We start from the raw sequence: 18,238 nt of genomic DNA on the forward strand, positions 1-18,238 counted from the left end.
TTTATCCAGCTGCCTGAAACACCTTTGGATGAAGAATCATGAATTCAATTGAAAATGTCAGCAAAACACCGAAGAAGTATTTTTCGTCAAGGAAAGTGAATTTTGGAAAAGATCACTATGAAATCTAGCGAAAGTTTCGAGGACGAGGTTCCAGCAAGTGAAAGAAAGTAGATTCTAAAAAAGTTCTTTAATATAAGCTCAAAAGTCAATTTATTTTATAAATTCGAATTATACAATTACAATTTTGAAAATACAATATTTCATAAAATGCTAGTGAAAAGGTAGTCTTTAAATCCTAAAGATTTCTGGAATGTCACTGGTCCACTCTGTGCCGGATTAACTCTTTCCTTTGAACCTCTAAAACATTTAATGAGGACCTTGCACTCGTTATTATTATTTTTTCGCTTTTTTGAGGGCTTTCAAGAACTTAAGCTATGCGTTCTGTTCAATCAGTTCAATTCCAGCTCACCGTCGAACAAGATCATTGTCCTGTAGAGTGCTCTTTGATGCCCTTACTACTATCACTCACGTGTTGACCTTTAGGACACCATTGTAATGAGAAATAAACCGAAGGGTATTTCGGCGAAATGTTACACCCGCTTTGAGCTGATATTTCACCCTAGCGCGTATTTATACGGAAAGAAATGCTATTGTCGCTAGCCATTCTCTGTCAACATGGACTTCCGACACGTATTCCTTGCACTGTTTAGTATTCTTTTCCTTAGTAAGTCCTGAAAGTAGTTCTAGTTAAGTTAAATTCAATTAAATCCTTTATTCGCAAGATTATTGCTGTAAATTTAGGCTCATTTGGTGTTGAGTGTAGAGGTCATAGCCACAGCAGCAGCCATAACAGGCAAGTAGTTGGACTTATTATTAAAATTTTCCGAGTCTTTATTCAAGACCTGCTGAAAAATAAGACGTGGTATAGTTTCTGGCGTTTAATCGAGAAAAAAAAAACCTAACTTATTTTCTCTTGCAGATTCCGACGACCGTCACCTCGAGGAGGTTCTGGACACGGACATGGAAGCTTCGGACACGGACATGGAGGCTTCGGACACGGACATGGCGGGTCCGGACACGGGCACGGTGGTTTCGGACGTAGACCCTTTGGAAAGTAACAAGTGGCACGATATATCTGGGGGAATCCTTCATTGTACAAAAGTTTTGTTTTACAACGCATGAATCGTCTAAAATAAACGTCAAATAATTGTCAAATATGAACTGTGAATAAAACAGAAAAAAGCTCCCGATCCTTGGGCTAACTTCCACTGATAAGTTCAGAAAGCAACGCTTAGACACAGTTTTACGGAAATATTAAGCAAAGCGAATTAACAAATTACTTTTTCTTGTGTACTGAAATGAACAAAGTGTAGAAGCAAAACAAATAATTTAGGTGCGTCACTGGAACAGTCGCACAAACGTATCATTTGGTACTGAATTAATAGCAACACGTTCTATTGCTGCACGCACTGAACACGTACATTTTTTCTTTTGCATTAGGTTACTGGTGAGACACTCAACGTTGCTCCAATCAAACTGTACTGTAGTTAGAGTGCAAACGACGCTAACAGAGCACAGCTGCTACTTAAAGGCATCACTCCACGAATCTGCGGTGGTGCGGGTTTCAGCTGAGTTATCCATATAGGGGGTCGTAGATTATGGGGAAGAGGGTGATTCCGTCCATTTCTTCCTTCTTCCTAATTGCCGTAAAAAACGACCCGGAAGATGCGGCTTCGAGCGTTCCGAGGGGTTACTTTCTAAAGCGAGTTCAATTGAAGCGCGCCAGCCTTGTGCACATGGACGGAATCACCCTCCTCCCCATAATGTACTACCCTGTATAGGCATAACCCACTTGAAACCTGCACCACCCCAGATTCGTGGGGTGATACCTTTAAGTGTCAAATGCGGATTGCGGAGAACCAATCTGTGGGCATTTTCTGGTTCCTTTTGTCGTTGAAAGTACCACTGATCACATGGTTGCAGTGCTGTAAACCTTAACTTCAAAGAGAATGTGAAATAGACCCAGTATCATGGCAGAACACTCCAAAACCACCACTCAAAAACTAGCCAGGTGTAGGGAAGAAGACTTCTCACCTACTCACTCTATTTCTGTCCCTTTCTCCATCTCGTTCTCTCAGCACTTTTTTCTATACACCTTCACCTTACTCTTCCAACCGTACATTTTTTGCTGGTCTTCGTTAATCTTTGTATTTGTCGTTATAACCAAGTTGAGTAATCGGGCAAAACGTAGTTGGATGGGGGGGATACTCAATACTGCTTTAACTGAACTGCACTCGAATGGCAGATTACGGCGCAAAAATCGCTCATGGAACACAAGGACCGTCCTTCAGCGGCAAGTGGCTTACCTACCTGAGAAGGCGACAATTCATCTCTGGAGGAGAATAGCTGGGTAAGCCGAAAAAAAAAAACAAAAAGAAATAGAAATAAAATCTAAGCATTAGTCTGGGGATCTATAACATGGAGACTAAAGCTATTAAGAGAAAAAAGAAGGTAGAGCTGGGACTAGTGATTCTTTAACTTCACAAAACTCTCCAAACAACTCTACTGAACACAATTGGTTATAACCACAAATACAAAGATTAACGAGGACCAGCACAAAATGTACGGTGGAAAGCTTAAGGTGGAAGTGTATTTAAAAAGTGCTGATAGAGGGAGGTGAAGAAAGAAAAAGAAGTAAGTGAGAAGTCTTCTTCCCTCGGTTACACCTGACTGAGTGATGATGGTTTTGGAGTGTTGTGCCAAAGTACTTTGCTCTCACGTTCTCTTTGAAGATAAGGCTTCATCATTGCAACTATGCGTTCAAGACCCCACAGTCGTTGACGTATGCATTAAACCAGGATGCTACAAGTCTGATATTGTGAGGGGATCCACTGGAAGAGCTAGAGATGGTGTTGTACATTGCGGAATCCGGGGTAATTCCACTCATCTCGCTAGTCGTCATAAAAACGACATAGGAACCGCTTTAGTTCTTACTTATTCTTAGTTGAACTAGAACGCCCCCCTTGTACACATTCCGGTCCCCTCAGCATCCTACTCATTGGTCCATCACTGACCTTCGACAGCTTGCTCGTAGCCGCGGCGCGTGCACAATGGTGGAGCGTTGCAAATGAGTTCGTAGGAAACAGCGACGTCTTCCCCGCCAATTTTTAATGACAATTAGAGGGACATGAGCAGGAAAACCCTGAATCCCGCAATCTACAACCCCATCTGCAGTTGTTCTCCCGGATTCCTCACCACGTCAGATTCTTGGGTGTACTGCCTTTATACCGCGGCCAAGCGATGAAGTGACGCATGCGCAGAGAGGGTGCACCGACACTCTGAGCGGCCTATTATCACAGCAAAACTAAGCCGCCTGTCCACGGGTTCGTCAAGAGCTCGTCATCGCAGCGTAGCCTGTGTTGAAGGTGTTCGTTGGCAACTATAATCGGCAATGTAGTCGGACTGCTGTGATGAGTGGAGCTAGCGAAGCTCTACCCCCTCAATCTCAATCACTTGCGCCACGCAGCGTAGCCGCTTACGTAACTGCAGCCAGCTTGAAGGTAGTTTATCACGAACTGACGATTTTGAGATGTTTGAATCGCTCATTTCCCTTGAAACACGGCGTGAGAAACAGCATTTGTTCAAACGAGGTGCGTGAAGACGCCATGCTCCTGTGCATGCCCCACGTCCACGAGCGAGGTCCGGCCAGCGGTCGAGAATCAATGAGGTCTCCTCAGCGGACTATTCAGCTAAAACTAATGAGTAAGCTGTTGATGTAACCGCCCCGTGCACAAGTGTGATGCGTTTTCACGTACTTCGTAGGAGCAAACGCAGTTTCCTGCGCCACTTTTCAGGACGATTAAGGGGAATTGAGCGGGCCACGCTCATACACGTAATCTACACCGCGACCTCTGCATTTGATCTGAGATTCCCCAACAGTTTCGCGATTCGCTTTGAGGTCTTTTCGATCGATTGGCCTACATCATCAGTGGAAGTGCGACGAACGTTGGCTGCATTTTTTCCCTTGATTAGCTCTCCAACCACACATACTTTATGAACTACATCAAAAACACACAAAAATTGAAGATAGCTAGAACAGAGCAAGGGTAAAATGTGGTTTGGGGAGAGGGGTGCACTCAGTGGGGCCCTTATTTCTCGAAGTAAATGATTAGATCAATAAGGCCTAAGTATTAGTCTCAGAGGATCTATGACATATAAGCTAAAGTTATTAGGAGAAAAAAGTAGGTTAGATCGTCGAGAAATAAGGGCGCCACTGAGTGTCCCCTATCCGACTACATTTTCTCCCAGAGCAGTACCTAATAGTTATTATTTATTAGGATAAAAAAAAGAAAAAATGTGAAGTAGAGATATGTACGCATCAAAGTTCAATTCGGGGATGGCGCACCGAACAAGTTTTAGTGCTTCCGAAATCAACGCAAACAGAATAAAAGAACAATGAGGAGTACGAAATCGACACGCTAGGATGCTTTAATGAACAAGAAGAAAAACAAACAAACAAAAGCTTAAAATAAGTGCGTCATCGCTCTCCATATTAGAGTTTGAGAGTCGCTGCTGCTCAGTCTTCAAGTATCACATACTCCTTTTCCTCCTTCCTCCCTCCCGAGTTTTGCTAACAGCCGCAGCAAGACTAGGAGCGAACCGTACTCCTGCATAAATATGCAATATCTGTTCATCTTTTTGTCTACGGTTTTCGACCAAGCTCTGGAGCAAGGCTGCTGGAGAATTTGTCTTCACAACCGTCTTCATATTCATTTCTCCTTAAGATCTCATCACTCTGGGGTGATCTGCAAACGGCCAAGCATAACACGGAAAAATAAGCTCATGATGCGCACCTTTTGTGTGCTCCTGCACAACTCCTTATAGCGGCCTGAAGGAACTGGAAGTATACAACTAATCCACATGAAAATTAAGTCTCGTCTTCTCTGCGTCCTCTTTTTTACTTCACGGAGAACGTCCAAGAATCAAGATGTAGAAAATCCAGCTCAAATGATCCAACAACTCGGCTGCAGAGACTGCGGTCGCCGCGCGATTTTGTACGAGTTCGCTCTTTGTCGCAATCAGATGATTCATGGGCTGCCACTGTCATACTCACACTTTTATTCTTCATATCTCTTGGTTCCAATAAACACTTTAACTTCTGTCAGGTGCTTCGTAGGTCTTCTGAAAGCTGGACTTTCTTGTTGAATTTCTTCTTTTCATGATTTACGTTGGTAGATTTCAGTTAGGTCCTTTTTCTTGCCTTCAAATGAGCGATAGTCATCTCGCAACGCTTCGACTTCCACCTTTTGGGTTGATTGGAGGTAGTGATGGAGGTGTGTTTGAATTTAAAAGGAAACAGCACTTGCGTTAATATCTGCTCCTCGAAATTGGTTTCGGACTAGTCAGTGTGGGAAATGGAACCATTTAAAATGACTTCGGCATAATTCTATGCTTTTAGGTTCATACTCAGGAGAGATTGATCATACTGGCTACCTGTCGGACAACATCGGATCACTTTTTCTCAACACGGACTTCTCTGATGTTATATTCATAGTTGATGGAGAGAAGTTCCCAGCACACAAAGTGCTGCTTGCAGCCCGCAGCGAATACTTTAGGCAGGTTATCGTCTTCGATATTTCCATATAAATGATTTTTCTTCAGGGCACTGCTATATGGAGGGCTGAAGGAGAGTGACGAAGGCGAGATAATTCTAGAAGAAACAAATGTGTTTGCTTTTCGTATCCTCTTAAGGTAATATTTCGTGATGTGCTTCCTATTTCTTCGCTGACATTTAATTCTGTCGTTTATCTTTCGTTAGAATCGTAAGAAAAGGAGTGCTAGAAACGACCCTTGCTAGGTGAAATGTACTTACTCTCTTTCAACTATGCTTAAGGTACATCTACACGGCTAAGCTAACCTTACTTGAGTACAAAGAAGAACAGGTAATGGAGATTCTCGGTCTAGCTCACAAATATGGTTTTGTAAAACTCCAAAATGCGATTGCCGACTACTTGAAGGTGGGTAGTTATCTTTAACTTCAGTTGTACTTTGTGAAAAGGCGAATGCCGGTATATATACCATCACATGGGGTTACCGCACGCAGGCGAACCGCGCCGCACCTGGTTCGGGCGAGCAATGGTGTTGCTAGAACGCAAGAAGCCTAGTTCGGGTGGGCAAGCTAACACACTCTATGCGTGCTTTCGAATCTTTTGGGTCATACTTCGTTACATTGTTACAACCAGTTCAACGTTTTTGTTCCAATTTTGCTATATTTGTGAATGTAATCTTGACGGCGCACTGTGTCTTGTCAAAGACGCTGCATATTGTTGAAATGTTCAACTAAGTGACAAATGGCTTTCAAATTTGAAGAGCAGAAAAGCGTTTCAAGATGTGATAGTTCATCAACCGATAGATCATCATTGGAAGTAGATAGCTGATACAGTCGGGGCCTAAGATCTAAGCGTTAGCCTTAAAGAACCTATGACATATAAAGAAAAAAGGAAGACAGAGCTGGAACTACTGCTGCTTCAGCTTTACTGAACCTTCCAAACAAGCTTGCCAGAAGTGGATAGCTAACTCATATTGTGTAGTATTTCCAAAGGAAAAACTGAAATGTCTTCACATGCAACAACTTTTATTCACACATTGGCTCTGTCTTTACAAGGTTATAAACCTGAAGAGACCTTCTGTATTAATGGTATAGCCATTATGAATGGCTGTTGTTTTACGAAATCTCAAGAAACAGGATATTTCGAGGTTCTATCACCTATTCTTCTCTTTAGCCTACATGACTTGGATTCTCGAAGACCAATGCTTAGGTTTTAGGGTCTCGACCAACTCAGTTATTCAATTACACTGATGACCTGTCGGTTGATAAGCTATCCCTTTCTCAAATGGAAAAGTGACACAGTACTTTATCAAATGGCAAAGTCATTTGTGACTCTAGAACGATTCTTATCCTGTATGAACGTTCTTGAACTCAAAAGTTCGATTCAATTAGAATAAGTCAACTAACCAATCATAAATCAGTTATTAACGGTTATAATAATAATAGTAATAAAACAGTTTGCGACCTGTTTACGTTTGCAAACGTCGTTATTATTCAAAGGACATCATTTCGGAACAGTTAACGAATTGAAATAATAACATAAAGTAAACATTCTTACTATCCTTGCGCTAACACCACTTGAAGTGCCGAAGTGGAACTCATCCAAATGTGTGGGAAATGCGCGCTCCAGCAACACCATTGCCCGCCCGAACCAGGCGCGGCTCGCCCGTATGCGGTAACCCCATATGATGGTATGTATGCCGGCGTTCGTGAAAAGGCTGTATAGCTGTGGCAATCTCGCTTCTATAAAGGCAGCATGCCACGAAAACCGTGTGGGGGAACCCACGAGAAAAACTAGAGGGGGTTGTGGATTGCGGGATCTGTAGTGGTTCTGCTGATCTCTTCGTAATCATCGTTAGAATCATGGAATACACCTTTTTTCACAACGACTTCACGCGCCACCTCTGTGCGCGCGTTGCGTCCGCATGCAAGCGGTCGAAGAGTGGTGGGGTCTCCTCACTAGTCTGTTCAAGTACAGTAGGGGCAAAACGACATGAAACACGATGCAGTTGCGTACGCGGCTTCTCTTGGGGCGGTGCGGTTTAGCATAGCGGTTAGGAGTGCACTGGAATCCTTGCCGGCACCACCCATCGCTGTAGTTCGCGATGGTTCCATCTCGGTTTCAACTGTTGCCTCCACAGCGCCGTTTCGGGCGTACGCTATTGCAGCGTGATCCATGTCGTTTTCACCCGACTATAAAACTTATAAAATAGGCTGCTTAGGGAACCGGAACTGGCACATAGATTAGCGTTTTGACGTACCTTGTAGGAACTACAGCGGTTGTCACACCGTTTTTTAAACGACGATTAAGGAAGAGATGAGTGGAACTACCCGGATCCCGTAGTCTACAACCTCATTTCTGGGTTCTCCCGTGGATTCCCTCCAAACGTCAAAATCATGGCATCCAATGTTGTGATTCCCTGCTATCACATTTTGCAGGCGATTTTGAATAACAAGAATCTATGCACTATTTTCAATATTTCCCAGTTATATTGTCTGAATGATCTCACGGAGTACTGTCTTGTGTTTGCAGACCAAAATGCATCAGAAGTGCTTACAACACAGGTATTTCAGAGATTTAAGCTTTTATTTTCTTCACCCTACAGAATGTTTACTCAACATTCTTCTTTATATTCTTGTTCTCCTATGTTAGAACAGTGAAACGCTGACCATGTAGGTAATATTTCAATTAGTTATTTTGTTGTTTTTTGATAGTCTCATTTGATGTAGGATTTCTGCGCGCTAAAATTCTGAACTTGTGTAACGTGCTCGCTATACAGTAGATACTCGTTTCTACTACCCTCTGTGTGATAGTTCTTCTCACCCGTTCATTGGGTTCCTGTAACTCCACTTCTTCTTTTTCTATATTTTTTGTAATCTCTATCCTACCACTTGTGAGTATGATTACACTGCTGGATAGTATAACACGGTAAGATGTAGTGATGGAAGGGCAATAAACCGCTCTCTTATTTTTGGAAGTGAATAACTAAGTCCGCCGGGGCTCTAAAACCTAAGCATTAGGCTCAGAGCATCTATGACATGTAGGCTAAAACTACTAGGAGAAAAAGGGAAATAGAATTTCCAGGAATAAAAGTGCAGTTGAGTTTTCCCTTCCCCCTACCCCCTACCTACCTTAACAACCATAACACAGGATGGCGAATATAAGTGGGGAAGAAAAAACGTTGTTTTTGTTCTTACGATCAAGAAATGTATTTTTCTACGTGATTTGTGGATTTCAGGATGACATTGCACTCTTTGCAGCTCCTAGTTTTATCTATGCTAATTAGTTTGCAGCAGTGAGGAGGCTTCTTCCGAATGCGTCTGGACAGTAGTTCTGATGATTCAGTGGAAGCGTATCTAATGGGCATAATGCTTCCTTTTAGAATTTTCCTCCGGAAACGCATAATCCCTCACGTCTGCGCCGTACCACTTCTGTATATCGATGGGCGATTGCAGAATCCCGTGTTAACCTTTTGTTCAGGATTCCTCTGAAACGTAAAAATCCATATCCGGTTATGAGCGCATTTCGTGAACGTTGCTCATGTCTCGCTATCGCCCTCCCCCATCATTTACCGTGATTTCAGTCTGTGCAGCAGTAATAATGGCAATGGAGGCGCTCGATGGTCGCTACCCACAACATCGCGTATAAAACATGTTCGTGAAGATGGTGTAAACGACCACCCTTTTAAAACTATGATGACTGTTATCCAGCGTTGACCGGCTACTCGTTGTTTATGACCAGGCGTTTTGCAGACAATATTAGATGATTCTGGGGGCGGGTGTAGTGTAGCGGTTAGAGGTTCCGTTTCCTGCAGAATCGATCGGAGGTTCGAATCCGCCCCAGTGCTCACCAAGCCTTTCATCCCTCCGAGGTCGATAAATTGGTAGCAGACTTGTCTGGGAGGATAAAAGCACTGTCTCATCGGCTAGCCAGCGCAAGTCATTGTATGGGCCAGTTACACGTTAGTAAACCTCAAACGATTCTGAATTGAACGTGGGGGCGCATCCCAAGCGGGTTGATTAACGCCAGAAACTTTATTCTTTTATTAGATGATTCTAGAGTTCCAAAGTGCAAAGTGTTCTTCGCTTAACATCAATAAATAGAATGAAAATCAGTAGGACAAAATTTGTGCACTTAAATCGTTAGCACTTTGCAATTTATAGTTCCACATGTTAAAAGGTGTTAAATTAGAAGGTAATTTCACAAACAGTTTAAAAGTGAAGGAGGTCAGAGCTCCGACTATTGCATCTATGAATACATCTTGTGTTCGATTACCTGATTATCGATTCTGGAACTGAGGTGCTGTTGCCCTTACCATTTGTTTTTATAGTTGTTTAGGGATTTCTTCAATTGTCATTGAATGCGGTTACCCAACTAATTGCTCGAGATTCCTTCTGCGCCTCGGAAATTGACATCTTCTGTGCAATACGTGAATGGGTTAAAGCTCGTCCGGAAATGCAGGTATGTATTATCTTACAACTTATGACATTGTTTCATATCCAATTTTTTTTAAGGCTGCTGCTGCTGAAATGCTGATGAAATGCTTGAGACTCTCTCTCATTAGTCAAAGGGATTTACTGAATGTGGTGCGACCTTCTGGACTATTTCCTCCAGATACCATACTTGATGCTATTGAGGAACAAGACAAGAAACGAACCACTGATCTAACCCATCGCGGTTTTCTAAGTATGCTTGTTACGCTGCGTTCATCATTTAAAGGCATCATACCACGAATGAGGTAGTGCGGATTTCAGGTGGAGTATCCGTATACGGGGTCGTAGATTATGGAGACGGGAGTAGTTTCGCTCATCTCTCCCTGCATCACTGCAAACAACCACCTCTAGAATGCTGTTTTCTATGACACTATCTAGTGCAGCGGTCCACCCCCTGCGCCGCCTCCGCCCTGCGATTCGTCGAAGATCAATTCGGACTGCGCCGATAGGGTGTAAGGGACGCTACGCGTGCAAGGGTGGCGCGATGAAGGCATCATACAAAACAACATTCAGGGGCCGGCAGCTTGCAGTGATTCAGGGAGAGATGAGCGGAGCCACCCCGGTCTCCATAATCTACGACCCCGTATACGGATACTCCACCTGAAATCCGTACCACCCCAGATTCGTGGTATGCTGCCATTAATATACACCGCTTCCGCTGTTTTATTTCTTACTGGGTAGATGCACATAGCTCCTTTTTGCTCCAGCACCGAACACTAATATCGCAACTGCACAGCTTGGCGCTGTTGTCATCTCTGGGGAGGCGGCAAACGTCCTGCTTAGTGAAGCTGGAGGTATGTTTTTAATTAAACTTTTGAAAATTACTTTGTTATAATATCGCCAGCTCGATTAAAATTCTGGTAATGACCAGTTGCTGTAACTTGTACTTGACGATCAGCCTTCATGGAAAGTTTTCGTATATCTTATCGTCGTATTTTCCGTGAAAGTACTGTGGGACAAATCGCACTCATAGAGAATCGCCTTAAAATAAGAGCAGGGATGCATCCGAGATGAGTTTCAAAGTGAAACACTTATGCTCTTAGGAATTCCACAAGACGGAGACCGAAGTCTTACTCGACATGCTATCGGTGACGATGAAGGAATAGTAGTTCAACTTGGACGTCCATACATTATTAACAAAATCGTACTGCAGTTGTGGGATCGTGAAACAAGGATGTATTCATACTACGTTGAAGTACGTTAGGCTTGAGTATGGCAAATTTTTTTTCTTTTAGTCTAATGTTTGTTTTCTGCGTACAATTTCGTTATTAGAATTGTTGTAATATAAATTTCCTTCTCAGGTGAGTATGGACCGACGCGATTGGGTGCGTGTTATTGATCATTCGAAGTATTTATGCCGTTCTCGTCAGACGCTGTACTTTGAATCACGTGTGGTTAGGTATGAATTGTGCTAATGTTTTTGTTATTTAATTCTTCTCAAATGTATTTTATCTCAAATGCTAGGACTTCATAGAACAACGACATTTCTGACTTCGCCAAATAACACATTCATTAAGGTATATTCGTGTGGTTGGCACACATAACTCCCAGTCGAACCGCATGTTTCACTTGGTCGGTTTAGAGGCTTTGAACTCATCTGACGAGTTCAGCATTGATCCGAAAACAACTTTACTGAGTTAGTTCATCAGTCAGCTTGTTTCTTTGAGCTAACGTGTTCAATAAGTAATATTCGATGATGAATTCTATAGTTCCAACGACGAACGTTGCCACAATCGAGAACAACGCATTGGTTATTGAAGGCGTATCAAGGTGTAGAAATGCTCTTCTCAATGGGCAGGTATATCACTCATGATTAGTGCGTATTTAAAAAGAATTAATTTGGTACACTCCACATAAGTCGTTTTTAAAAGATGTTTAGAATTCGGACTACGATTGGGACAATGGTTACACCTGCCATCAATTGAACAGTGGGGCGATCACCATCCAGTTACCACAACCGTATATGATAAGCACCATGAGGTCCTTTTTCTTTTTGCTCCGCCAGCAGCCAGTCACATAAGTGTTTCTCTTCTCACTGTTATGCATTTCAGACTTCTTCTGTGGGATTGTGACGATCGGTATTATTCATACTATATCGAAGTGTCGGTAGATCAAATAAATTGGGTGAAAGTTGTCGATAGAAGAATCAAGCAGTGCAGGTATTTTTCAACTTCATCGTAGTTTTAGCGTTGCCTTGCTTTGGTAGTTACCAAAACGATCTTCTAAATTTCTTTATCATTAAGACTACAAAATATGAAATATGATGTGCGGATATGGCATACACAAAATCTTGACAAGTTACAATTTGCTGGAGCATTTTCAAACTAGCAGTCAATAGTTGTCTCCATATCGTCTTAGTCCTGGAAGTCTAGTGCCACGTCTGTTTTGAGGTCATGACGCTTCATATGTAGCTAAACGATGTTTATCCAACAACTTCAAACTTAGCAAACCATAAACTATGTGTCCACATGTAATGTGGGCAGAAGTCACTCAATAGTTAGACTACGAGGTAGAATCAGAATAATAAACTGTGGATTGAACACTAACCAATATCAATAAAAAATACATTGGTGTCATAAATACGCAAGGAGTAATATATCAAATTTGTTAAAATGTTTTGTTCCAGTCACCTTCTACATTATGGTAAGAATTGTTTTTTTAAGATTTTGGTAAGAAGTTATTCATAAAGGGCACAGTAATATACTATCTAATTATTTCTAAAGCTACCCCTCCCCCATTAACTTTTTTCAAATCGCTACTACGAATTTTCACAAAATGGGCACCGTAGCAACTCCTGAGATTGATTAGATGAGAGTTCCGATATCCAATTTCTGGTTTCTCTGTAACAAAATGTCAACGGTACCTGTAGATGGTCGCTTCTCGCGAAACATCGGGAACACTCAGGACATCGAAAAGGTTTTGCACCTGTATGCTTCCGGTAATGTCGTGTGAGCTCATCAGAGCGAGCGAACGTCCATAAGCAGTTTGGCCATTGACAAAAATACGGTTTCTCTCCTGTAAATACAGCTATTGACCAGTCGAATATTATCCTGCCTTATTATTGCAAGTGGGTAGGCGGCGTAGTCAATTTTCATTGCTCAAGTTGAGTTAGCGGAAGATTCCGAAATGAGGAGGTTTAGAGACAGCTGTTAAAAAGTGCTGCTAGTATGTTGGTCGATTGCCATCCTTTTTTTTTATTCCTTGAGCTGTCTTTTCAAGTGCACCCATCGTTAGCTCCTAAGGTCACTTGTCTTTGGCGGTGCCGACTATTTACATTCCGCCGACAGTTTCCGGATTGCCATAATTGGATAAGGATAACCATAGATACGATAGTCGGAGCGGGTGCTCTGACCCCTTCACCTTTGAACGGTTGGCGAAGGCACCTCCTTCACTTTTAAACTGTTGGTGTTATTACCCCCTTCACTTCTGAACGGTTGACGAAAGGATCCCCTTCACTTGAGCTGTACTCCATGGGCTAAACCTCCTTAACCTGAGGAGGGTCCGGCTTCTCCCTATCGCACCTATGAGGATAACATTTGGCAAGCTATCCTTTTGAGAATCTAAAATTCTTTTGGGCAATTTAGGGTAAACCATTTGAGAATATGTGTATACCGTTTTTTAGATTTTCGGATATCAATTTAAGACTGTTCGGTTTTTTGTTTTTTACTTTCTGATAACCTTTGTTTAAAAGAAAAGAAAACCACACCTTATTTTCAGAATAATCGCCCTTTTCTACGTTAGTCCTTAAAAATTGTTTGCTGCTACCATTCAAACATGGTGGTAACCGTGACTAAATAAACTTAGAATCGAAAAACCTGAACCAGTCTAGAGCAGTTTTTTTTCTTTTATTCACTTCTGTACAATGTTGTTTGAATCTTTCTTTTTAGTGGATTATTTAGATGTTTCTCATAGAGATCTAAAGAAGAATGAAAAATATGTTAATTCCAACGAGACACACCTGTATGAACCCTCTGATGAGCTTTCAGATGTGAACTCTTCGTGTAAACTTTGTTACAACCGGGTTGCTCACATTTGTGTATTCTTCTCTTTTCCAACGCATTTCGATCACGCTTAGTAGTTTTGAAGAAGTGAAGAGGATTCAAAGAAGAGGGTGGGAAGTACACCTTAATTTTTTTTTTACAAAGATAGGAACCTTCTCCTAGTAATACATTAATTTAGACATATAAAGATTAATGTTTCTTATTTGTTATTACCTTCGTTTCAATATGGGGAGGTAGACGATGAATGAAGTCAATTTCTTCTTCGGAGCTCTCGCTTTGAGATTTTGAATAGCCAGAGCTTGTTGACATCGGAGGGGAGGGTGCTTGGTGCAGTCGGTAATTAGGAACATCCTAAGATTTCGAAAATAAAATCTTGCTGGAGGGCATATTATTGGCGTCTGAAGTCTGTACCTGAGAGGATTCCGCACATGCATATTGGCAGGTAGGCCTCTCTTCTCTTGCCACAGGAGGGATTATTGTGGTATTACAGTACTGACAGTCTAGTTAAACTAATTACAGTTGCATACATAAATGTCACAAATAAGGTTTTGTTCTTACCGTAAAACTCAATATTAGGCTGTGGACATTGACGGGCATTTTCCATGGGGTAGGGGTCGTTCATTCCATTATTCTGGTAGAGCGAATTTCCCTGAAAGCATAGAATTAATTTCATTTGGTTGTATTACCTATACTAAATCCGTATATAGTCTTTCGAGAGATTGTTCCGGTTCATCTCTGGTTCCAAGAACAAATATTGTGTCTATGAGTAACCGAACAAGAATAGAGGTTCTGCTGCTGCTAAGACGGTTGTTTGACTACTTTTGGCGTAGGGTATGCCACAAGTTCTTTACGCGGAAACTGATGTGGTATACCGGCGGATGACACGTGAAAGATATCAACATCTTGCACTGCCGTCGAAAGTGGCTACACAAAATTGTCTTCGATTCTCTGGTCATAAATTAAGGAGACCAGAAGATCGCATTGTTCAACGAATTCTAAAGAGTTTTTCGGGTTTGAGCTGGAAGAGGCCACCTAGCCGAAAACGGATGTTCTGGACTGAGGTGGTGAAAGAGGACCTGAGAATACTCGGGTCCTCTTTCACCACCTCAGTCCAGAAGGTGGATAGGCAGTTCAGTTGAGGTGTAAAGTTTCGCAGAACAGCGACGAATGGATTGATTCTGCGCAAGCTCTCGCAGAAGATCAAGAAGGTTGGGCAGAGCTATGTTCAAGGACCGCACACCTCGGCGAAGATGCGGGTAATCGCGTCAGGCTATGACATCAGCGCGCCGATTAAGTCAAGTAAGTCAAGGGGTTCTGCGCTGCAAGCTTTAATATAAGTTTATATTGGAGTTGTGTTCTCTGTTTCGTCCAATAAAAAAAGTGTTTCATATTAAAAAGTGGGCGCAAACTGACCGTTTCCGACTGACCATAAGCGTGCTGTTGCATACTGCAGCTTGGCAAATACATGTCTCTGGAAATATTTGCATGCGATCGCATGAAAAGAAACGTCTTTTTACGACATTCGATGTTTCATTTCAACAACATAGCGAATTATAGGAGATCTGAAATGTTGTTTTTGAGAATTGCTTCTGAAGAAAAGATGGATGAATGTAGAAAAAGAATCGGGCTGCGTTCTTATGATGAAAAAGATGCAAGATAATGACCAAGATGTAGAAACACAACGGCGTCTTATGCGAAGTTGCAGAGCTGAGCAATACTAAGCAGCTGGCGACGCTGTTGGCACATTTTTGGAGCGATGGAGTCATGGTGCTGACATGGTGTTTGGATTTCGGCTCAGCGCTCAAGATGACCAAAGTGACCAAAATAGAGCTATTCCAGTGCTTTAGTAAGGCTAGTCGTGACTAAACTCCCTGTGACTATTTTGAGGGAAAATTTCTTTAAAAAATGTAACACCTTTTTTTTACTGAAGTCCCTAGTTAGGTGGTAATAAGGCATTTATGGTGACAACAAACACGAGTCAGCTGCAACAAGGTTATTAGCTTAAGAAATGTACAGTTAGATAACTTTAAAATGGGTGGATTGTTAGTGGCAAATTTAGCAAGAAAAGATTTTACGTGATACACGTATGAAGTCCTTTTTAATGCATTTGATTGTCCATTAGTTAGACGGCGGGAATACTTTTAAAAAATAGTTATTGTGCATGCTGTTTGCAGAAAATAACGAGCGCGAGAACCGTGGGTTGCGGTAAATTTGCCCAATGACGAGTGTGAGGCTACTGTATCGGTGACCTTATTCTTGGGCGTGGTCTTGTCCGCAGTGCACCGCGTGCGCGAAATGTGGGCAAACAGTGTGGTAAACAGTTGACTAGTTCATATTGGCTGTCAATATTCATTAATATTCTTCAGGAAGGTGTAAATTATAAGCTTTTCTTCTGAAATTCAAACAACGCTATGAGTACGTGAAATTTTGTAAAATCGAGCAATAAAGGAAATTATATGAATCCTTAGATTATGTGCGTCGTGAAAACAATTTTTTATGATACAGTCTCATGACTAGTAGTGACATGTTTTTGCTTGCGGAGGGCAGGGTGAAGATATTTCTGACCGCTAGATTATCAAGGATCCATACATCATAGGAATGAGGCCGCATTTTTTGTCTTCAGGTGCAGGTAACTTAGATATGGCTAAATCACGGCTTTATGTCAGAACATCTCATTAATTTCTCGACAGTTAATTCTGCAGTTTGTTGTTTCCTTGTTTCTTATGATGTTGAACTTTGGACAAGACCTACAAGGTAGCGAATTTCTGTTTTTTTATATTATCAAATCTAACGAATTTTTACGCTGCTAAAGATCTAGTTTACACTGCTACAGTGTTTCACTATTTGCTGGAATTTTCCGTTTTGCTTTATAGTCCTCCGAGTCTTCTCAACTTCTCGATTTCCTTCGGTTTCAATTAATAAAGTGATTATTCCAGAAGTTGGCAGCTGCTCGAACTGGCGGCGGCGATCCCAGTGGTGTTCGTGAAGATAGTTGGCACTCATAACTCGGCGAACGAAGTGTTCCACTGTGTACACTTTGAATGCCCTGCTGATCCTCAAGCATCTCCACCAAATGACCGATCGGTTCTACCGAAGGACGTAGTGGTCGGGGAAGAGATGGAGTAGTAGTTCAGTGAGTGCATCCTGGTCTGCAAAGTGTTTCATTCATCTTGCCGCGCCAAATTGTATTCGTTTGCCTCTGTATTAATGTCCATTGCTTGTTGCTGTAGATTGTTACTTACATTTAGGTTTATTTTTTCTTTTGTACATAGCTTTGATAGGCATTTTAGTATCAAATTTCTCCTGTGTTGTGCAACATAACATCAGTCAGCTTTCTAGTGTTTCTAAAAATTGACATATTTTTATAGTAGCTACATCTCAGTCATACTGCTACTTATCAGTTGACACAGTTTCGCGATTTTTTTCAATTGGAGAGCTGAGTTTAAGCCATTCTTCATACATACTCCTGTCTGTATTATGACACTAAAACTGGTGCAGTGTTCAAAATAAAGGGAAGTCGTATTTGTTTGTTTGAAAAGCCTTCTGTAAGTTACAGAATGTGTCAGAACGTTACATCAAATCGCTAGTCAAATTGTGCGTTCATTTCATTTTCTAAAATGTTCACATCTGTTAGCAAATTTCTACCAAAGCTAGGCGCAACACAGCTATCATGGAGTTAAAGCACTGTTAGCTATTCCAAACTAGATTTTTGAGCTAGGTGTTTCTAGCTGTGGATATTTGAGCCGACCGGCAAACAGCCAGTCATCACATCGGGCACCAATCACTCCAAAAACGTCGCTTTTCTTGTTGACGGACCACGCAGTGCGTATTTGTATGTGTGCAGACAACCGACCATGTGGCGGTGCTGACAGGTTCGCTTCGCAAAGGTACAATATCCAGGCCTCTCTTACATAAGTGCACACTTTCTCTCCAACTTTAACTCCATAGGCTACACCTATTTTTTAATTGGTATCCCGGAAGGCTCAATTTGTCGATGAAGGTGTCAGGACCACCTTGTTGGTAGAGATCCGAACATTGCTATAAATCTTGGAAGTTTCTGCTTCTTACATAGGTGGACGAATTTGAAATTCATACCCTCTAAAATTGGAAATCATATCTCTATAATAATGAAAAA

General features: G+C 41.8%; 2 protein-coding genes across 2 annotated transcripts; both read left to right on the plus strand.

Moving 5' to 3' along the window:
* Positions 1 to 675: 675 nt before the first annotated feature.
* On the plus strand, positions 676 to 1,118 carry RB195_014087 (uncharacterized protein; the record flags this gene model as incomplete). Its single annotated transcript, XM_064204200.1, has 3 exons — positions 676 to 724; positions 802 to 853; positions 980 to 1,118. 3 exons carry the CDS (start codon positions 676 to 678, stop codon positions 1,116 to 1,118), a joined length of 240 nt encoding a protein of 79 aa, XP_064060081.1.
* A 4,148-nt stretch (positions 1,119 to 5,266) lies between these two features.
* RB195_014088 (uncharacterized protein) lies at positions 5,267 to 17,229 on the plus strand (the record flags this gene model as incomplete). The annotated part of the gene is made up of 15 exons (XM_064204201.1): positions 5,267 to 5,333; positions 5,459 to 5,615; positions 5,662 to 5,751; positions 5,894 to 6,017; positions 8,048 to 8,173; positions 9,948 to 10,070; positions 10,124 to 10,295; positions 10,810 to 10,896; positions 11,146 to 11,297; positions 11,404 to 11,501; positions 11,620 to 11,738; positions 11,812 to 11,900; positions 11,982 to 12,082; positions 12,154 to 12,261; positions 17,040 to 17,229. 15 exons carry the CDS (start codon positions 5,267 to 5,269, stop codon positions 17,227 to 17,229), a joined length of 1,803 nt encoding a protein of 600 aa, XP_064060082.1.
* Positions 17,230 to 18,238: the final 1,009 nt, after the last annotated feature.

The sequence above is a fragment of the Necator americanus genome, chromosome V (genome assembly GCF_031761385.1).
Source record: "Necator americanus strain Aroian chromosome V, whole genome shotgun sequence".
In the NCBI taxonomy this organism is placed as follows: Eukaryota; Metazoa; Nematoda; class Chromadorea; order Rhabditida; family Ancylostomatidae; genus Necator; species Necator americanus.